At 36.2% G+C, this 23,979-nt stretch overlaps 1 protein-coding gene across 1 annotated transcript in view; it reads left to right on the forward strand.

Annotated features, from left to right (window-relative positions):
• The window catches only part of LOC125253992 (voltage-dependent calcium channel subunit alpha-2/delta-1), a 149,185-nt gene that overhangs the window by 54,516 nt on the left and 70,690 nt on the right, over positions 1 to 23,979 (forward strand). Inside the window, 6 exon segments of the mRNA XM_048168298.1 lie at positions 3,645 to 3,680; positions 7,357 to 7,489; positions 11,245 to 11,376; positions 14,910 to 14,979; positions 15,126 to 15,176; positions 18,279 to 18,378. Of these exon segments, the coding sequence (XP_048024255.1) occupies positions 3,645 to 3,680; positions 7,357 to 7,489; positions 11,245 to 11,376; positions 14,910 to 14,979; positions 15,126 to 15,176; positions 18,279 to 18,378 (522 nt within the window).

A 23,979-nucleotide genomic window follows, 5' to 3' on the forward strand; every position in this document is an offset into this window, starting at 1 on the left:
TAATGGGTTAGGGTTAGGTTTGTGAGCATGTAAACTGGCACTAAACAGAAACTCATTCAGCGTTTTGAGGCATAATGGGTAGATTCTCACAATTGGTAACTTAAGCACCTCTAATTATCCATTACTTTCTACCGACATGCCTGTGATTGGCTACAATACTCGATGCTGTAAAATCACATTGTAAATGGATGCATTTGCAGTGACTAATGTGCCAAACTAGGGTGATGCTGTGATGATTGACGGCATTCCTGGCACCAAGCAAAATCTAAATCCTTTCGCGTACCCCCTGGAACCTGCTCATGTACCCCCTAGAGTATGTGTACTCACGACCAATTCGTACATATTTTACGAAGTGGCTAATTCGACCTCACTCGTATGAATTCATACGATTTGTCTAAACCCCAGTGACGGGTAGAATTAAATTTGTCAACTCATAAAATACAGTGGGTACCGAAAGTATTCAGACCCCCTTAAATTTTTCACTCTTTGTTATATTGCAGCCATTTGCTAAAATCATTTAAGTTCATTTTTTTTCCTTATTAATGTACACACAGCACCCCATATTGACAGAAAAACACAGAATTGTTGACATTTTTGCAGATTTATTTAAAAAGAAAAACTGAAATATCACATGGTCCTAAGTATTCAGACCCTTTGCTGTGACACTCATATATTTAACTCAGGTGCTGTCCATTTCTTCTGTTCATCCTTGAGATGGTTCTACACCTTCATTTGAGTCCAGCTGTGTTTGATTATATTGATTGGACTTGATTAGGAAAGCCACACACCTGTCTATATAAGACCTTACAGCTCACAGTGCATGTCAGAGCAAATGAGAATCATGAGGTCAAAGGAACTGCCTGAAGAGCTCAGAGACAGAATTGTGGCAAGGCACAGATCTGGCCAAGGTTACAAAAAAATGTCCATACTTTCTGTACCCACTGTATGTATGATTTAGCAAAAAACGTACAAATTCGTACGAGTGAGGTCATACAAATTTGTACAAATTAGCCACCTCATAAAATATGTACAAACTGCTGTGAGATTTGGTTGGTACCACTGGTTGGAAATAACTGAGCTAGTGGGATGACTGTTGCAGAAAAACGATGTTAAAGGGATAGTCTTAAAAATGAACAGTCTGTCATGATTTACTCACTCTCATGTTGTTCCAAACAAGTATGATATTCTTCCTTCTGTGGAACACAAAACAAGATATTCTGAATAACATTTGAACATAACAAATAAAAAACACCCCACTGATTTTCATTGTAAGGACAAAACAAAGTTGTTGTTTTTTTTTTTCAAAATGTCCCCCTTCTGTATTCCACAGAAGTAAATGAGTAAATGAAGGCAGATTTTTTTTTTGTGTGTGTACGCGTCCGCTCTTTTCATCTCTTTAAGGTAAAGTGAGGAATCATGCAAATCTGAATCCAAATAAACTCAGGGCTGGTTATCGGAAGGTTACTACAGTGGTTCAAACTTAATAATATGAAGTGACGAGAATACTTTTTGTGCTAAAAAAAAAACAAAAAAACAAAACAAATTTATTTAACAATTTGAACTGTTGTCATACGCAGTTGACATAGTGAACGCTGTTCACGTGAGCAGCACAACGTATGCGTGTGATGCTGATGCAGGAGCTGGCCAATAATGAGTCTGTGTTTTGGCGTAGAACACGGAAGCTCTGAACTGCGGTCACTACGTTAACTGCGTATGACAACAGTTCAAATTGTTAAATAAAGTCTAAAAAAAAAAAATTCTTGACGCTTCATAACATTAAGGTTGAACCACTGTTGTCACGTTGACTATTTTAATGATGTCTTTAATACCTTTCTGGACCTCAAAAGGTGCAATGTCATTGCTGCCTATGTGTGCTACAAAAACCCTCAGATTTCATCAAAAATATCTTAATTTGTGTCCTAAAGATGAACAAAGTTCTTATGGGTTTGGGATGACATGAGGGTGAGTACTTAATGACAGAAATTTCATTTTTTGAGCTAACACTTAAACTGTATATATAATTGAATCTGCTATGCATCCCACATTTCTTTGGTATTGTTTACAAAAGACATTCTTGCATTAAAAACAGCTAGATAAAATAGAATGCAGGGACCTCAAGACATTAGCTATTTTTAAATTGACATGCTCAAAAATAGTGAGAGATGCAATGCAAAGGCCAAAGACGTCTGTCTGAATGTGTCTAGCTGTAGCGTGGTGCTTTAAAGAGCATGAATTTAAATACTCTTCCGAGAGGGTTTTACAGTGCAACAGTAAACTGTCAGCATACTAATTAAAAAACTGCTGCAAAAAATCTCAAAATAAACTAGCCAAGTTCCCTAATCAACTGGCTGGCTGTTGGATGACTAGTCAACCATCATGACCCATCTCTACTCACAAGTGACTTGTCGCTATGCAACCATGGTGGTCTAGGTAACATGCATAACATTATATCCCATGGTTCATCATGGTTCTTTTTTAGCCATTCAGATTGCATATCCTTACTGTACCAGTTATATTCAGTTAAAAAAAAAATGTATCAGTTTGCATCCTGCACATTAAAGTTTATTTTAGGCAGCGGAAGACATATTAGATGACTGGCTTGATCACTAGAATAAAATCTGACGTGTTATACAGATTTTTAATGAGATCATTCCAAATGAAGATCACCAGTAGGAGACGTTTTTGAAATTGATAATACCTTCACTCGATTTCACTGCTAAATGCTTTGGTGTGCTAGACCTCTTCATTTACTTAAATGATTTTAAGATTCATGAAATTAAATGCAAACAAGTGAAAAATTGACAAATAAATCCTTTTTCCTTTTGTGTGTATTTGATGTTGTATTTAAGTGAGGGAATGTGTTGCAACTTAATGGATCTAATTTCACTACCCACACTCCCTGCAGATGTCTAAAGATTTGATTTCACTGAATACACATTCTGCATTTCTCCCGCAGATTTATTTTTACGGTAGACACACACATCCGCGCACACACCCACCATATGCTGTGAAGGCCTAAAAATGCCTGCCCCTGACAACACTGACGGTCCAGAGCGGTTTAACATCAGCAGGTTATCCTGACCGCTTACTGTAATACCTGGCATGACCAAGCTTTCTTCAGCTCTCCCTAATGCATTTCACAGTTGCTACGAAGCAAATGTATGACAGTTCAGATCTGTCGAACACATGTTGTATGCATGCTTGGCTTAGTACAGTAATACTGTCACTCTATGATTTGAAAGATGGGTAGGTTTTACACGTCAAAGTTGTATTGTATGTGTTTAAAGATATGGGGTGGTATATACTTTATACACACAAGTTTCTTTTGCTTGATGGTTCCATGAAGAACCTTTTAAAATACATGGAATCTTTCCATTCTTTTATAGTGGAAAATGTTTCTTTAGATTGTTAAAATGTTTTTCACTGGTTCTTTTAAGAACTGTTCACTGAAAGGTTCTTCTATGGCAACGTTGTGAAAACCAGACCAAAAAATCTCAGGTTTGAAGCTAGTGCATAAACTAGAACTTTTGTACCTCTGAGATATTCAGTCTCAAGTTGCAATCTAACATGGCCCTTTTATAAAATACTGTTAATATTTATTATGAACCGTTTTCAAGTTTTCTTATTTTTCTCTTTCTCTGCAGGAGGATGATATAGTTTACTTTAATGCCAAGGATAATGTGAGTATATAATTCAAGACTCTTCACATCAAAGTTCAGCACACAAACACACTCAGCATTTTTTCAAGCACAGATACTATATCAAACTTGAATGCCGTGAGCTCTTCGGTCCAGTTATGACCATGCGTTAGAGAGCTTATGTATGAGTTATTTAAGGTAGTCAAGAGATGATCAGAATATATCTTCTCCTCGGTTGATGCACACTCGGCTACACACCTTTTGTGCACCATATATCTCAACTGCCAATTAGTATGAGTGTGTGTAAGACACATGGAGAGAGCGTGTGCATTAGATTGTGTAAAAGTACTAGGCGGAAAGAACAGGCAGAGGGAACATGGAGAGAAAATTAGGCTTTATTCATTCGTGTTGGCAAGAAATTTAGTTTGATATTTGATTTAAACTGTATTAAACTTTATTTATTTGTTTGAATATATGAGATTTTGTTGGATTTTGATTAGTGACAAATTGATCTATCAGGTATTTTCATCATTTACTCAACTTTTACTTCTGTGGAACACAAAAGGTGACTCCAATTTGTGAATTTGCAAACATTCACTGATGCTTAAGAAGACAACACGATGCATTAAGAGCCGGGGGTGGAAACTTTTGAAAAGAATTATGATGTGTGTGATATTTTGATCATATTTATTCATTTAGTACTGCCCTCCAGGAGCTACAGATACTATATGATGTTTCCCAAAAGATCATCAGTGAATGTTTTCACCTTTTGTAATAGTTGTGTATGAGTCCCTCAATTGTCCTCTGTGTGAAAAGATGGATCTCAAAAGCATACAGCCACAGCTGGAAAGGGTTCAAATATGCAGAAGATGCTGGGAAATCAAAGAATGTGCAGGACCTGGAGGATTTTTCTGAAGAGCATTGGGCAGTTTATCTGCTCAGGACAAACAAGAGACTCATAAACAACTATCACAAAGCAAAAAAAAAAAAACAAAACAGCCATGGATCATCCAGGTAACGACACACAGTATTAAGAATCAAGGGTGTGTAAACTTTTGAACAGGGGCCCGTTCTTCGTACGTCACTAACTCTGTTAGCTGGATTTGATTGATTGACGATTTGGCATGATCTTGTATTGTTCGGTTCTTCGACGCTCATCCTGGACTTGCTGCCATAGCAACAGCTTAAACCTGCTCATGAGCAGGCTTATTTCATGTAAACAGGATTAGATTGCATCTTTCTAAGTGGAATTGATACTTAAAATCTGTCCCAGCCACTGCTAATTTATTTCAAGCGTAGTCTACGTATCCAGGGAAAATAATTTAAAATGATTATAATTTACAAATTAATTTGAAAATAATAGTAGGCACAGCCAGTTTTACTCATTGAAAGATTTATTTGTGATGGAATAATTGCTTTACAATTGTATTATGAGTCTTGCACACATGCTTGTACAATTATTCTGAGCCGTGCATTAATTTTGAACAGTAACAGCTATTATGGGAGTGGCTTGATACAGCGCAGGAGATGCAGATAACTTGATCTTGACTTTAATTCATTTTTAATTAAAACTTTAATTAATGCTGTCACATAACAAATCTGCTTCAAAGATAAAATTTAATTAATTGTGAATTACAACATTGAAATAAAAATGTACGACTGTAGCCTACAAATGCTTGTGAATCTAAATAATTGGGAATCGTGTAAAAAAAACAACTTTCATTTATCTATTAAAACATTTATGTTGTAATGTCATTTTTTTTGCTTGGCTGTTTCATTATAAAGGTCCAGAAATTTGTTAAGTTTTTCGTCAGGTGTCTTTTCTAATTATATGATATCATTATGTTGCTGTCATGCCACCAGCCAATCGCTGCATTGCTGATTGTGGTTTCGAGTATCGATACATCTGCCCTTTTCAAGGCACACAAGAACACGCAGTAATCTCAGACAACTTAATCCTGATATTTTAATCCATTCCACAAATTCGTTTGAAGAACCAAATTAGCCAGAGATCAGTTGTCACGATTAAAAGATCTAGTATCTGTCAAATCATCTCAGATGTATTTAGCGATGTACGAAGAACGGAGCCCAGGTTCACTTTTATAAATTCAGCTATTATTTTGGACTATATGTAAACATCTGTTATGTGAGCTTATTCAGGACAGTACTAAATAAAAAATAACATGTGATTATATCCCTCCACAATTATTGGCACCCTTAGTAATTATGAGCAAAGGCGGCTGTGAAAATAAATCTGCATTGTTTATCCTTTTGATCTTTCATTCAAAAAATTCACAAAATTATAACCTTTCATTGAAGGAAAAGAATTGAAAGTGAGGGGGAAATCACATTATGAAACAAATGTTTTTCTCCAAAACATGTTGGCCACAATTATTGGCCTTTTATTCAAAACTTTTTGGAACCTCCTTTTGCCAAGATATAAGCTCTGAGTCTTCACCTATAATGCCTGATGAGTTTGGAAAACACCTGACAAGAGATCAGAGACCATTCCACAGAATTCCACATTCCACTCATTTTCTTTAGTGTTCAGGTCAGGGAACTGGGACAACTATGGCAGAAGCTTCATTTTGTGCTCGGTGACAAATATTTGTGTTGGTTTTGATGTTTGTTTTGCATCATTGTCCTGATGGAAGATCCATACAAAACCTAGCAGAAGCGGTTTTGATTTTTTATCTGTTAATATTTGCTAGAATCCATCTGTATCTGAACAAGAAGTCCAGGACCTCCAGCAGAAAAATAGGCCCACAACATTAAAAATCCAGCAGTATATTTAACCGTGGGCATGTGGTACTTTTTATCCATGTGTGCGCCAAACCCATCTGGTGAGTTTGCTGCCAAAAAGCTCTTTTTTTAGTTTCATCTGACCATAGAAGCCGGTCCCGTTTGAAGTTCCAGTCTTGTCTGACAACTGAAAATGCTGGAGATTGTTTCTGGATGAGAGCAGAAGATTTTTCTTGAAACCCCCCGAACAACTTGTGGGGATGTAGGTGCTGTTTGATCATTTTTTTAGGCTTTCTGAGACTCAAGACTCAAATAATCTGTGTAATTCTCCATCTGTGATCCTTGGAGAGTCTTTGGCCACTCAAACTCTCCTCCTCACTGCACATTAGGACGATTTAGACACACGTCCTCTTCCAGGCAGATTTGTAACATCTTTAGTTGATTGGAACTTCTTAATTATTGCCCTGATAGTGGAAATGGGGATTTTCAATGCTTTAGCTATTTTCTTACAGCCACTTTCTATTTTGTGAAGCTCAACAATCTTTTGCTGCACATCAGAACTATATTCTTTGGTTTTACTCATTGTGATGAATGATTAAGGCAATTTGGCCTTTCTGTTTCCTCATGTTTAATACTCCTGTGGAACAGGAAGTCATGGCTGGACAATTTCATGCTCCTAGTCACCCTGGTGTGCCAAAAAATGTAAATATGAATGAGAATATTTTACTCATAAGAATTTCTAGGGGTGCCAATAATTGTGACCAACATGTATTGGAGAAAAACATACTTCGAAGAATGGTTAGAATTTTGTGAATTTTTTGAATGAAAGATCAAAAGGATAAACAAAGCAGATTTATTTTCACAGCCACCTTTGCTCATATTTACTAAGGGTGCCAATAATTGTGGAGTGCACTATATATATATATAGCAAAATAAAAATTACATTAAATATAAGAGTTGTTTCTGTTTCTTCCAGCTTGATGCCAATGAAACAGAAGGAAGGAAAAACCGAATCAGACCTGAATTTAAAGAAGACCCGTCATTCAAAAACCGCCTCACCTCCTACAACCATACGGCTGTGCATATCCCAACGGACATATATGACGGTTGTAAGTAACCCCCTCGCCCCCCACAGACACGCTTCCATAGCGCTCTGCCTGCTCCGCCGTAACATATTATCTACTGCTGGGAATCTGATGAGATGCTCAGCTGCTGATTGCTTTGGATGTCAGTTATAAAAAACGGAATATAAGCGTGTCTTTGTGAGAATTATAGAATCTATTTGACAGCAAAGACTCCCAGGGGATACTTTTGGCAGAATAAGTGCAGGTGCACTTGTTTGAATAAACCCAAGGTATGCGTGCGCACCTATTTAAACTATATGTGTGCTTTCTCAATGGTTTTTAAGCACGGATAGAAGGCTGGCCAAGTCATAGAGTCTCAGTTGGCCTGCTGGGATAGCGTCTGGCTCTTTGGTGTTAGACGACCCTTCCCTATTGACCTTGTCATACACACACCCTTGCACACAAATGGAAGACAAATAAATCCAGGTAATTACTTTGGCTATTGTGCCCTTTGGTAAACAGAGTGGTAGGCTTTTTGAAATGACATCAGGTCAGACGTGCTCTGCGGTGAGCATAATGTTATATGGAGGATGCACTTGCTTGCTTTTTAAATAAAGAATACCAAATCAGATCAAGTGATGCTTCAGTCTCTAAGCACTGAGTTAGAGTCTTTCCAACACACATTGGCAGAGGTGGCTGCCCCTGTAATTTAAGAAGGGAGTTTCCTTGTCACTTGTCTTGTAATTGTATACCATTTTATGCAATTATCTGTGAGTCATTTCCTAATCCTATATTGCTATTTCTAATTTTATGTGTGAGTCATTTACAAGGGCTTTTTGGGTAGGGTTGTTTTTATTAGGTTATCTGCAGTTGTGAGCTTGTTGGTTATTAATTATCTGTTAATTTTGTGATTAAGTGGGATCCCCCAACCTATACTCAGTAACTAATATTTTTATATTCAGGCATGTGATTCTTATGTTGATATCAATTTCCATATTTTCCAACCCAAAAAGTATGAACCCCATAAAATGTGTACATCTGAGAAAAAAATTGCTTTTGTATACATATAATAAATACAAGAAATAAATGTAGGGCCTATATATAAAATGCAGCATTTTCATTTTCTCAGATTCACACAATTTACGGGAATCATTAGCCGTTAGCCACAGAGCATATAGCCTCAAACTCATACAGAATCAAACGTAAACATCAAAATAAATACTTTACTCACATAATTCGAAGCATGCATACAGCATGCATGACGAACATCTTGTAAAGATCCATTTGAGGGTTATATTAGCTGTGTGAACTTTGTAAATGCGCTGTAATATAGTCGACAGCTGGTGTGGCAGGGAGCATGCGATTTAAGGGGGCGGCGCAGAGTGTAAATCAGTGCATTGTTAATGATGCCCCAAAATAGGCAGTTAAAAAAATTTATTTAAAAAAATCTATGGGGTATTTTGAGCTGAAACTTCACAGACACATTCAGGGGACACCTTAGACTTATATTACATCTTGTGAAAGAACGTTCTTGGGCACCTTTAAATATGTTTTTAGTACATTTCTGGGTGTTTGAAAGTCTAAGTTAACTTGCTCTCAATGCAGGCCTCACAATATTTTTTAATCAAAAATATCATAATTTGTGTTCTGAAGATGAATGAAGGTCTTACGGGCGTGGAACAACATGAGGGTGAGTAATTAAAGACTTTTCATTTTGGGTGAACTAACCCTTTAATAATTAAAAGAAGTTTTTCTCATTGAAGTCTTGATATGTAAATGTGAATGAAGTTTTGAGCTATAACAGAAGGAAAGATTTTCAGAGAATAATGACTTCAGTTTGATCTGGTCTAATGTATGGCTTTGCACATGTTGTTTGGAAGTCACATAGATGCTTTTTGCAAGTCGCATAGATACTTTTATTGTAATTTTTGCTGATTTTTGGAGCTTGCCAGGCCCTTTTGCCATTCATGTTAATTGTATGGATGAGATGGGCAGGAAAATCTGCTAAATAACTTCTAATAAATATGAGACTGAGTAAATGATGGCAGAATTCTCATTTGTGGGTGAACTTTAAACTTTTATATTGAATAGAGCTGGAGAGATGAAAAATAACCAAGTGACAGAAAGAGACTTAGAGGGAAGGCAAAAAGGGTAGAGCTATAATTGCTGTGGTCTTGGGTCTGACCTGACCTGACCTTGCGCCAGAAGGAAACATAATACGTGTGTAGAATCGAGCTAACAGCCAAACCCTCTCATACTCATACTGAAACACAGTTGTGTGTGAGTAATGTTCAATATTACTGGAGTTGGATGTCTATATGTCCATTAATTCCAAAGGTTGTTCACTCTATGTAAGGTAGTGAGAACCTAGTAGCTTTTCTCTAGCGACCCTAAAAGCAAAGTTTGCACACATCAACCTCTATCAAACACTCAAAGACCACAAATAGCCTGGAACCACCGGCACACACACAGACACACAGAAATAACACGGATCAGCCACTCCCGCCGGGGAGAAAATTGGATTTTCGTGGATAAAGTAGTACATCGTTTAGGGGTTGCTAGAGGAGGGTGGGTGACCCCCCTCTGCCAGAGTCAGCCAACACCAAGAAAAACTTAACAATGATTAAGAGAGACAACTCATAGTGGGTGCTGGCAAATTTCCTCTCCTTCACATCCAAAACGATGGATGTAATAAGTGGAGGTTGAGGAAATAATCAATACTTCAAAGTAGGCATGCACCCATGGGATTTTTGGATTTTTGGTGATTCCGATACCAATATTTGTCACTTGCTCTCTTATTTTTGTCATTAACTTTTGTCATTAAAAAAGATCTATCTATCTATCTATCTATCTATCTATCTATCTATCTATCTATCTATCTATCTATCTATCTATCTATCTATCTATCTATCTATCTATCTATCTATCTATCTATATATCTATATCATCTATCTATCTATCTATCTATATATATATATATATATATATCTATAGTATCTATCTATCTATCTATCTATCTATCTATATCATCTATCTATCTATCTATCTATCTATCTATCTATCTATCTATCTATCTATCTATCTATCTATCTATCTATCTATCTATCTATCTATCTATCTATCTATCTATCTATCTATCTTATTATGTCTGTATTTGCCCATAATATTTGCAATCCATTTTGAACATAACCTGATTTATTGTGCAGCTCAAGAAAATGTGCCTCTCATGCTTCATTTCCTCATTTCCTTCCTCTCTTTTGTTTTCTCAGCCCTGCCCTCTCGCCTCTGTTGCATGTTAGCCAATAAAATTAAAGTTATGGCTGTTATAACACTGAATTTTTCATGCTTCATTGCAATAATTGTTGACACACAGGCTGTTTTCTCACCTGATTAGCATATCTCTACTAGCACTTCTGACTGCCTATCAGCACGCAGCCTTTTCAGAAGTAAATGTTTGATAGGATGATTATAGGTTTCCATGGTTCCCTTAGTCATGATGTAATAAAGTCAATCAGCTTGTTTGCGGCTGAGGAGATGAAGAGCCCTCAGTGTGTAGCGCAGAATTATTCTGTTAACAGCGGTTGAGATGAGGGTAAATTACACCTCTCTTTGTGTCTCTCCTCCTACTCTCTCTGGACTGTACAAGTCACTATAAGCGCCATGACCTCTGTAAATAGACTGAAGTATTCAAAGGATGACAGTGAATCATGTGTTGTGATAATATTTGTTGGTTAAAGATAATGTAATAATTTAACTGACAATATTAATCAGTGAAATATCATACATTGTGTGTATTCCAGCCACTATTGTGTTAAATGAGCTGAACTGGACCGAAGCGTTAGAAGACGTCTTTAAGAAGAACCGAGAAGAGGATCCGACGCTACTATGGCAAGTGTTTGGCAGCGCTACTGGATTAGCTCGCTATTACCCAGGTAAGTGCTTGTGTCTGTTTAATTCCGAGCAATTCACACATGCACATTACAATCAGAACTCACACACGCACAGCCTCCTCCCTCCCTTTGCTAGACTCTGCTGTTTCTAATTGGTAAACATAGCATGTAGTCCTGGCTCAAATTACCCTACATTTTCATAACAAATTATAATATCAAATATCTCAGCAGCTCTGAAATTTAATGAAGACAGAGGAGAAAAGTAATGAGGTGCTCAATTCATTTTCATTACTTTCAGATAAAAAAGCATTGCATAAACAGCATATTAGCCACTGTTGAACCTCTGTCCCTTAACGGGTTTGCGTTTCTGAAATTCGTGTGTTGTGTGCAGACTTGGGAGGGTTACTTTAAAAATGTATTCCGTTACAGTTACAAATCACTTCATAAAAAAAGTATTGTAGTATACAATTGTAAATATAGTATACTACAATACTATACAAATATAGTAAATATAGTATACTACAATACTACACAATATAGTATATAATAGTATACAAACAGTAATGTAATCCAAGTACCACAATATGAAAGTAATCTGATTACTTTTTGATTACTTCAAGGTCACATATAGAAAGAAAGAAAGAAAGAAAGAAAGAAAGAAAGAAAGAAAGAAAGAAAGAAAGAAAGGGTAAACTTTACTGTAAGGGGTCAAATTTACTGTAAATAAATTGCATTTTTAAATTTAATTTTAATTATTTCTTCTCAATTTCTGCAAGTTTTTAAATGTTACACGTTCCATACTTTTAAATGGGTCTCAACAATAGAAATATTTAAAAAATCTGATAAATTATCTATTGCAATATTATTATTGTTGTTATTTAGAGCTTAAAAATATAAAAAGTGACATCAGATCATAACCAAACTGAACAAGCTGGGATCATACATTTCTGTTCATGTTTGTTCTGCTTTAATTTTAATGTTTAGCATTTTGGTTACTTTTAAAACCTATTAAAACTAAGCAATCATGTCTCATTTCCACAAATTGCGAATACCTGTGAGTGTGTGTGTGTGTGTGTGTGTATATATATATATATATATATATATATATATATATATAATGTGTGTGTGTCTGTGTGTGTGTGTCTGTGTGTGTGTCTGTGTGTGTGTAAAGGGCTATACAGACATCTAGTGGCTACAGTATGGTATTACAGATTATTTTTAGTCCTTTGATAAAGAAAGTGTTTTCGTAACAGGAAGGTGGAGTTTGCACTGTACAACCATGCTGTTTGCATTTTCTTCTTTGAAAACAAAATAGCAGCGAAATTTCCATGAATTGAAAGCGTTTTCCCTGCGGGCAGCATTGTTTCAAGTAGCAGAAGTGATTCAGTCTGCATCTGAGGAGATTGTAGATGGGTGTTATTTGCTCATGCACCAGCGGGTGGCTCACGTGAGTCATCACTGGTAACCAGAACCAGGAAATACTGTATAATCAAGCAGCGCTTAATATGGTGTTATTATGGCAAAATAATGATATATTTCATTTTAAATGAAACCATTGTAATCCTGATAGTATTCCCCCTTTTTTTCAAAATGTAACTGTAATCTGATTACTACGTTTTTTGAAGTAACTGTAACGAATTACAGTTATTGGATTTTTGTATCCTGATTACGTAACGCCATTACATGTATTCCGTTACTCCCCAACCCTGGTTGTGTGTAGAGGAGTGATTCAACCAAAATTCTGTCACCCTCATGTTTTACTAAATCTGTATGACTTTTTTTCTTTTGTAGAACACAAAAGATGAATTTTGGAAGAATTTTCTCGTTGTTCTTTTTCATACTGTAAAAGCAAGGGCTGTCAATCTTCAAAAAAGAATGCAAAAGGCATAAAAGAGCTCCGAATTACTTCTGAAGCCATACAAACACCTTTTGGAACGGATCAAAATGATTCACTGACAATCTTCTACTCCACTGGGCTGTTAACAGTTGCAGTCAAATCATTGAACTGGAGAAAACCAGATCATTAAATGAGTCATTCAGACTGAGTTTGTGAACCAGATTCATTGACTCAGATGAATGATTCACAAGTAGGGCATCACTATATCTGACATTAAAGGGTTAGTTCACCCAAAAATGAAAATTGTCCCATGATTTACTCACCCTCAAGCCGTCCTAGGTGTATATTACTATGTGTGCAAATATTCAGACGAACAAAATCTGAGATATATTTAAAAATATCCTGGCTCTCCAAAGTTTTATAATGGTAGTGAATGGGTGGCATGTTTAGAAGCCCAAGATAAATGCATCCATCCATCATAAAAATAATCCATACAGCTCCTTACGCTACTCCTACATCCTGCGTCATACATCACACGAGGGTTACTCATGTCAACTTGCGCAGTATGCGTACGGTGTTCTTGTGGAAGATAGTTATTTTAGATGATACATTTTTAAATATGTATATTTTTCTTACAAAAACCCATCACTTTGCTTCAGAAGGCCTTTATTAACCCCCTGGAGCCATATGGATTATATTTATGAAGGATGGATGCATTAATTTTTGGCTCCAAAACAGGCCCCAAGCCTCCCTGTTCACCACCATTTTAAATCTTTGCAGAGCAAGGATATTTTTAAATATATCTCTGATTGTGTTCGTCTGAAAGAAGATAGTCATATACACCTATGGCTTGAAGTTGAGTAAATCATTTTCATTTTTGGGTGAACTAGCCCTTTAACTCTTATGAATGCGACATGAGGACCAAATGTCAGTATTTTCAGCGAAAAACTTACGTTTTACTCTGTTCTTTTATTCCAGACTTGGAATATAGTGCACAAGTTGTATTCTTTTATTAGGATTTTATTTAGTTTGTTTGTTTGTTATTTTGTTTGTCTTAACAGCCTTAGTCCTCATTCAGTTTTATTATATTGAGCGGAGAGGCTGGGATAGTCTTCAGAAATTCAACCTTTGTATTCCACAGCATAAAAAGTCATACAGGTTTTGAACGACACGAGTGAGTTCTCATTTTTTGGGTGAACTATTCCTTTAAGACTGTAATAGAATAAAACGTGGGCTCCGAACCATTGATTGTCTCCTTATAGATACATGCACGCCTATAAAATATTGATGTTCTTGTAAACCTCAATTCATTATAGCCGGCAGAACACTGGTCGATTACTTTGCTACGGCCAAATCACAGTGTCTCAGACTATCTGCTGGCACTTACAACTGTGATCCACTCACTAAATGTCAGGACGTGGGATGCCATTTATGAAGAAACACGTCTTGTTAGATGTTCAGCTGTGATAGTCACAGATGAGCACCCTCATTTGCACCAGGTTATTTTCTCCGTTAAAGAGAAAAATCGAAGCCGAAATTCTACTGGGGCCACCAAGGCCCTTTTTTCCACATGTTGGCTCACTGCAGTCAATATAAACCACAAACCACCCCCCGCCGGACACAGAAACAGGTTTCTAGAAAGGCTCGCTGATGTGCTCACGACATAGATGTGACAAATCAAATGGAGTTTGAGATCAGGGGTCATTCATATTTCCATATCCTGTCTCTGTCCATTTAGCTTCCCCTTGGATGGATGCCAGGAAAACACCCAGCAAAATCGACCTGTACGATGTGCGCCGACGACCTTGGTACTATTATGCGTTTTTGTGTGTGTGCTTTGAATTCTTTTTCATTTATTCACTTTTTTTTTTTTTCTTGAACCTTCTATTCTTTGTTCTCTCAGTTTAAAATTCTCCTTGAAAGAGATCCAGAATATTTCTTTCTTTGTATTCAGGTATGTTCAAGGTGCTGCTTCGCCCAAGGACATGCTGATTCTTGTTGATGCGTGAGTATTATGTGAATGTGCTTTTTAAATAATGAATATTATAAATATTCACTTGAATCGTTATTTTTTAATTGCATTTAGCCTTGCTGTGGAATAGATGTAGTGATGCCATGACATGTTGTTGTGAGAAATTTGGACCTTTGAAATTGGGTCTCCATTTGGACCCCAGTTGATCCCATTGGCTCAAAAAACTTTTAATGGGTATACTCTTTAGCCCTACAAATCACGTTATGGTATACAGTCAAACCAAAAATTATTCAGACACTAGATATATTTTTTTTTAATTTTTTTTTTACTAGTGGGTGCAGGACACTATAATTCATTTATGTAAGTGATGATAGCAAAATAAAGTAAACTGTGACATATTATACATAAAAAATCTTCATACAGTAGACTACCAGTAAAACTGATTAAATAAATTTGGAACCAAAAATTATTCAGAAACTTTGACCTGACCATGTTTTTCGTAAGTGTTATCTGACATAATTAAGATAATTTTTTTCTGACACAGTTTAACTCTGAGATCTTGTCATATTTTATTACCATTTTTTAAAACTATAATGAATAAACTCTATTAATGAATGAAATGTTCAAGGTGTCTGAATAAATTTTGGTTTGACTGTATGTCATTTAAACTACGTTATAATGATTATTAATGTCTGCTTTGGTTAGTTTATGTACTAGCATACAGATAGCTGATTACCCTGATGCTTTGCTTATACATTATGCATTTGCACTTACCCTACATGTATTCACAACAATCTTGTAATTACTTAAGTGTTAAATATCCAAATATTTCAGTTATTAAAGAGGACCTGTTATGCTTTTTTTTTTTACATTTTTAACTTTCTTTAGTTTGTAATGTTGCTGTTTGAGCATTAAAAAGGTTTGCAAAATTCCATAACTCTATATCATTAAGCAATGTTTCTGAACTCCCTGAAACGCCTTGATTGTAGTCTTGAATTTTTGTCCGGGAACATACACATCACTAGTGTTGCACGATATACCGATACTAGAAAGGTATCGCGATACCCTGCTTTTAAAAACGGTCCGGTTCTTAATTTTATTAGTACCGGTACTTTGAGTGCCAGCTGTATTTCCTAATGTGCGACAGCAGTGGGCAGTGTGCGTACAGCGCGCTGCTTCTAAGGCATGTTTATTCGTCTCAACTGCGCAACGGCTTTTATGGTGACGAAACACTGCAAAATAATGCCATATATCGCTTTGTGCATCTGCTTTCTCAAAAAAAGCAGATGCACAAAGCGATATATGGCATTATTTTGCTTACATTGCCGACAGTCAGGGCAAGCCCACGGACACCACAAAGCCCGACTGCAAAAGATGTTACAAAATAACGCAAGCGAAGGGAGTCAAAAGCATCTTGCCGTCAAACATCCCGATTTGTACAAAGAATTTAAAGAGCGACAGGTTAGTGAATGTGATACCAGCATTATGTTTATGCTCTCAAACATTAAATGAGTGTTATTTATTTATTTTACTCATGCAAGCAGAACTCTCGCAAAGAGGTGTATTATTGAGTCTAAGTTTAATAAGTGATATCTGGTTGCAAAAATAAAATAAATTTAAAAATACATAAATATGTGAAGGGTATATACTTTTATTTTAAACCAATTTATGCTTTAATAACATTGCTTTAATTATTTACAGTAATATAATTTTTACAATAATCTTACTGTCAAAAACACTTAACTGTATGAAAAAGCATAACAGCAAATAATTTACAATTTTATTGAGTGTGAAAATAATAAACATTAAAAATTATAATAAATCTATCTCTAACTTCATGGCAATGAAGCTCAAATCCAGAAGTATCAGCCTGCACACTGGTGAAGAAAGAAGTTCTGTCATATGTTATTTATTTACTTTTCCTGCTGTTTTAGGTTTTTGCCATAGTATTGTTTAAGTATCGGTATCGTGATATTTAAGTTTGGTATCGTATCGAAGTCAAAATTTTGGTATCGTGACAACACTACACATCACACATCATAATATTCTTAATTAAATAATTCATGCCCAAAGCATACCCCCCCCAAAAAAGGGGTAAGGCTTGGTTGAGTTGCGTTAGTAGTGTGTTAAAACTCACGGTTATTGTAAGGGGCATTACAATTCTGAAACATGCTCGAATTGGTTGACCTATCGCAACACGAGCAGTCATTTCGGAAGGAGTTGCTTCATAGAGACCGGAACTAAACGGAGTGTTACTGACAGGCTGCAATGAATTGAAATATGAAAAAGAATGTGTTTTTTGAACATTCAAGTATGAAAACAATTCTATTATTTATTAACAGTTTATCAAATACAAGAAATTACATTGTCCAATTTGTTTTATGCACTATCCACCTTAATTTTCAATGCAGAAGTAAACTATTTCCTGCGAATGTGTGAAACTTTTGATTCATTAGCCACTATGATTAAATAACTAGAAGAATAACAAATGGTAAAACTATTTATGCAACAAACCAGTGTTTATGATTACACAAATAATTTTAAATAATACGATAATATATAGCAAATTGCTAAATGTTTTGATTTCTCATGACACTGTAGGTGCGTCCCAATTCGTGTACTTGTGCACTATTCTATGACGTTTTTAAGTACAAATAGTGCAGTAGTGCGTTCACACTGAAAATTCCAAAAAGAAAAAAAGTGCACTTTAAATACCCGGATGATGCACTAAATTAACGGAAAAAAACGAAGTGTGGAATGTTGGACACTTCGTGCACTCAACTGTCGTAGCTTTAATTACGTAGTGGAGGGGAAGGGAGGATCGGACTCCGTTGTTAAATGACAAAATAACTTTATACAATTCACACACTACATGGATGAGTGCATAGTGCACAAGTACATAGTGCACAAGTACATAGTGTATAAGTGCATAGTGTATAGTGCGTCATTTGGGACGCAACTTGTATCTTTAAGAAATCAAATGTTTTTTTGTTTTGTTTTTTTTGATGCACATGGTTTCTTTAACAGGGCTTAAATGGATAGTTCACCTAAAAAAAATTCTGTCATCATTTAGTCACCTTTCAAGTCCTTAAATGATGTCAGAATTTTCATTTTTTTGGATGAACTGTGTTGCAGGAGTGGAAGTGTGTCCGGACTGACCCTTAAACTGATCCGAACTTCTGTCAGTGAAATGCTGGAGACACTTTCTGATGATGATTATGTCAATGTCGTCCATGTAAGTATGATCATATGCTATGTGGGCGCACTGCAAAGTTTTGGCTGTGACAACCGTAGGACTCACTCCTACTATGTAGTTTACATAGTATAGTTATAACATTGCACATTCTCATTCTGCTTTTCACAGTGTCTCGCATACATTTCCTTACTTGTCAAAGCAATTCTGGAACATTGTGTTGCAGCTGTACTATTTTTCTAGAATGAGTCACTTTTGGTTAGCAAGATAGCTTGTAAGCTAATTTGCAAGCTTTGGATAGCTCCATTTTAGCATCTGTTAAATGAGTAGCCTACACATGAATAGCAATAATTGTAGCAACATTTTGGCACCTCGTCACTTAAAACAAACAAAATTCTATTGAAAAAGAAGCTTCTTTACGGTTGTAAAAGAAGCAGTTCACCCAGAAATTAACAGTTTGCTTTTATTTGCTCACCTTCATGTCGTTCAAAACCCATGTTAAGATCTTTCTTCCAAGAAAGATGCATTTCAGGTGAGCTGTCAGAGTCCAAAAAAGTGTAGCATCACTGCATTAGCAACTAGATGTTCCGTTTGGTTCTGCACAAACAATGTGGATCTAACAAAAGTTGGTTTTCACAAGTTTTATGACTAAATATGGTTGCAGAAAGTGCTTGTCACTTCCATAAAAAAGAAAAATGTATGTTTAAATGACAAACTGTGTCTACAGAATGGGATTAATCTCTCAGAAAACTGTGACAACCATATTTAGGCGCAGCCGTACAGTAAAAATGGAACAAGACATTGTTTCTTTGGATTCAATTTAAAGTGAGGAGTTTCTATAGTTTGTGGGTTGCAGGTTGCTGTGTGATGTAACAGAAATATATGTGTGTGAGAGAGAGAGAAAAAGAGAGAGACAGAAGAGTTGTAATGAAATATGGATCCGGCTGTAGCTTGCCACTTGAAAACAGGCTCTTAATGAAAAGGCTGCTTCTAGTCTCTGTGTGCTGAATTGAAAATGGCTGGACAAAGTGAGGGGAAGAGATCAGGCTGAGTGAGAAAGAGAAGGCCAGAGCAAAAGGGAGGAAATTGCTATATATCATTCCTCTCGGAAGGAGCCTCCAATCCATCTTGGCTAGCTGATCTTTTACTTGGATGCTGGCAGTTTTTTTTTTTCTTCTTTTTTCTCTCTCTCAACTTATTTTTCATCTGACCAGCAGCTCATGCTCATGTCCAAACCTGTCATGCTTGTTGTAGAGGTTATTTCATAAAGGGATACTTTGTCATTATTTACTTAAAGGGCTAGTTCACCCAAAAATGAAAATTCAGTCATTAATTACTCACCCTCATGTCGTTCCAGAGTTGTAAGACCTTCGTTCATCTTCAGAACACAAATTAAGATATTTTTGATAAAATCCGATGGCTCAGTGAGGCCTGCATTGACAACAAGATAATTAACGCTTTCAAACACCCAGAAAGCTACTAAAGACATATTTAAAATAGTTCATGTGACTAAGTGGTTCAGTCTTAGGGCCCTATTTTAACGATCTAAACGCAAAGTGTAAAGCGCACGGCGCAGGTGCACTCAGGGCGTGTCCAAATCCACTTTTGCTATTTTAACGACGGAAAAACGGTCCGTGCACCGGGGCGCATTTTTGAAATGGGTTGTCCCTATTCTCTTAATGAGTAATGGGCGTAACGTTCAATAAACCAATCAGAGTGTCATCTCCCATTCCCTTTAAGAGTGAGATGCGCTCGCGCCATGGCGGATTGCTATTTACATGGTGGAATTTGTTGCCGGAAAAGCTGAACGCTTTTCAAGCGAAGAAACCGATCTGCTCGTGCGCGAAGTTAAAGTCAGTTAATATATATGTGTGTGTATTGGCACGATTGTTCAATTAATTAGCCAATTTCGTTCATCATTATAAGTAGTAATAGGCTGAATTGAAAATAGGTAGCCTAATTCTAATACACGCAATGACTATTCATCATTACATTTTTATATTTATGTAGCCTACACAATAATATTCTTTTACACTGTAATCCTTTTGTTTTTAATATTTGGCATGTTTGTGTGATGCGCATCCCTGTGTGTAATAAGCAAAGTCAACGCGCACTGTGGACGCGTCCAGAGGCGCAGTTTCTACCAACGCGCTCTAACAAAAAAATATTGCGCCATTGACTTTAGACTTTAGACCGGGTTTGAGTTGGTCTATGGCGCAGTCTATTTTCAGCTCCTTAAAATAGCAATGCGCCGGCAATGCGCCTGAACACACCTCTTTTTTAGACCAGCACGCCCATGGGCGCACTAACTGGCGCAAATGCATTTACTAATTTAAGGACGTGGCGCTGAACGGGAAAACGCGAACTGTGCCGGACGCAAGCTAGCAAACACACTTGCGCTGCGCCTTGTGTCGCATTGCGCTGGGTGTATTATAGGGCCCTTTATGTTGAAGAGACAGTATTTAGTGATGGACAATTTCAAAACACTGCTTCATGAAGCTTCAAAGCTTTACGAATCTTTTGTTTCGAATCAGTGGTTTGGAGCGTGAATCAAACTGTCAAAGTCACGTGATTTCAGTAAATGAAGCTTCATTATGTCATAAGTGTTTCGTAAAGCTTCGAAGCTTCATGAAGCGGTGTTTTGAAATCGTCCATCACTAGATATTGTTGAATAAAGTCGTTTCTTTTTTTTTTGGTTCACAAAAAATGTTCTCGTCACTTCATAACATTAAGGTTGAACCACTGTAGTCACATGAACTGTTTTAAATGTGTCTTTAGTAGCTTTCTGGGCATTTGAAAGTGTTAATTATCTTTCTGTCAATGCAGGCCTCACTGAGCAATCGAATTTTATCAAAAATATCTTAATTTGTGTTCTGAAGATGAACGAAGGTCGTACGGGTGTGGAACGACATGAGGGTGAGTAATTAATGACAGAATTTTCATTTTTGGGTGAACTAACCCTTTAAGCTCATGATGTTCCAAACATGAATTGCTCTTTTTCTCTCAATTACAGAGAACAAGGACTGACACTTTCAAGCTTGAAAAATTATGCCAAACTACCGTAAACTGTTATAAAAGTGGTACATATTTTGTGTGAGAAACTCAAGTCGTTATTTATTTAAAAAATCTTGACATCAGCTCAACTTTGCTTTAAGTGTTCATTATAGATAGTTCACCCAAAAATGAAAATTCTGTCATCATTTACTCACCCTCAAGTTGTTCCAAGCCTATATAAATGTCTTTGATCTGCTGAACGCATAGGAAGATATTACATAATATTTCTTTTTCCTACTATGGTAGTCAATGGGGGATGAGATCTTTTTGGTTACTGACATTCTTCCAAATATCTTCCTATGTGTACAGCAGAATAAACAACCTGAGGGTGAGTAAATGATTACAGAATTTTTATTTTTGGGTGAACTATCCCTTTAATAGCTCACTTGAGGAGAAAATTATTTGTGAATAGCGATTTATTCTGCTGCTCACACAAACCTGTTATTTGAATTCATTAGACTTGGCATATAGTTCAAATGGACCACTTTTATGATGCTTTTATGGTGCTTTTGTGTCCTTAAGCTTAAAAGCTTTAGTCTGCATTCATTGTAATCACATGGAAAAGAGCGGCAAAAAAAGCCATACAAGTGTGAAATGATAAATCACATTCAGTTTTTGCACTCAGAGTGATATTGCACCAAAAATCATGCTTGGTACCATACATTTTTTATTCTTCAGTAAATAAAGTTTGATTAATTTATTGTTTTCTCTTCTCAGAGGATTTTGAGGTTTTCTTACATTGGAAGAATCACTGTTCCGATAAAGGATTAGCTCTGTGAGATCTGTCAACAGGATTCGCTTCAGGGAACGTATGCCAATGACAGTGTAGCATTGTGTTATGCGTATGTGTGAGTGTGCTTGTGTGTATTTGAGCAAGAACAGAAAGACAGAGGCTGTGCCCACAGTCACATAAATGCATTAGTTTGATACACAAAGATCAAATTTGGTGTGTGTTTGTACAGATCAGTAGTTTGAGAGCATCTGTAGTTTTAAATAAAAGGGCTTTGTGGGCATTACGGGTAGAGAAGTCATTGAGTTGGCTGATTCTATAAATCTATAATATGGTAGTGATTTGTTTTTGGATGGTTGATCACCACCAGTGTACACAATATGTGCCATATGGTAGCTGTTTGGTTTGTGAAAAGGGAAAGTGAGGAGGATTATGATCTGCATATACAACTGAAATGATTTTAACCATGAAGGACAAATAAAATATCTGATCATTTCAGTTGGAAGTAAAATTTAGACTACCTTCATGCACATATTGCTTGATAAACAAATCCAAACTCTTCTTTCACAAGAGATGTTATGCATTCCTGCCAAATCAGAGAGAGCAACAAGACTTGGAAGGAAAATGTATTGTAATACAGGCTGTGTTTGGAATTTAATACTAGTGTGCTGCTTATTGCATACAGCACAGTACATATGTATACACATTATGATGTTACACAATAACCTGCTATTCATATACTGCACTGTATGTGTGTATGAGTGCAGCGAGGGGGCTTTCGACTGTCTCTTACAAACAAATGTTGTTCATTTTAACGAGACTTTGCAATATGATGCCACATACACAGCCACCAACACCCCAAGGATTTCATAAATCTTCATACATATTTGAAAAGCCAACTGAAGTTAAAGGAAATTAAGATTTAGTTATATAAACATATATATATATATATAGTGATGCAGTTGGTTACATATGAAATCATAAGAATGCCTTATGATTTTTAGTGTAAAATGGATTAATGCATGGCCACGTATAAAGGAAATCCATTACAATTCAGTATATCAATTAGGAATTGTTATTTAAATTATTGTCAAAGCACATATTTCCACCATTAATTATGCTGCATAATCCATGATTAAACTATTTGTAGTTTATATTTATTTTAAAATATTTTAAGGCTGAATCAAGGCAGGTGTTATAAATGCACGCTTGTTTTTTTTTTTTTTTCATAGCTACATTCAGCCTTTTGTCTTAACACAAGAGCTATAATCATTATAGATGGTGCATATCCATGCAAATGTGACATTTATAGTGAAGACGAAGCAAAGGAAATATGACATATTATGATAAAACGGTCTTCCTCTGCTGGTCAGCTAAAGTGTCTCTAATTTCAGTCGTTGTCCAAATAAATATTTGACAAGTTATTTAGGAAGGCAAATATTGGATCAAGATTATTGATGCTCATTAGGGCAGTGCTGTGGCAACCGTCATTGAATTGTTCAAGGATATTACCCAATTCATCATTTAGACTGACTCATCTGCGAGGCGGATTTTCATAGGAAATGATTGACTAGTGCAATTGACTTGCAGCATGACAAACAATTTGAATGGTGAACATAAGATTAGAGCTCTAAATTGGTCCCTTGAGGTCGCTCCGGTTTTAAGAGGTGGATTTCATGCAGGAAACATGTTTCCAACCTTCCTCTGGTTGGAGACAAAGAATGGAATTTAGATTCTCAGTTTTTGAATCAGGGTTGTTTTTCTCTTTTAAAGGTTTACATGTTCTCTATAATAAGAGTGGCCCATATTGGAAAGAAAATTCACAATTGTGACCTATTTAATATCTACATTCAAATGTA

Source organism: Megalobrama amblycephala, linkage group LG19 (genome assembly GCF_018812025.1).
Source record: "Megalobrama amblycephala isolate DHTTF-2021 linkage group LG19, ASM1881202v1, whole genome shotgun sequence".
Classification (NCBI taxonomy): Eukaryota; Metazoa; Chordata; class Actinopteri; order Cypriniformes; family Xenocyprididae; genus Megalobrama; species Megalobrama amblycephala.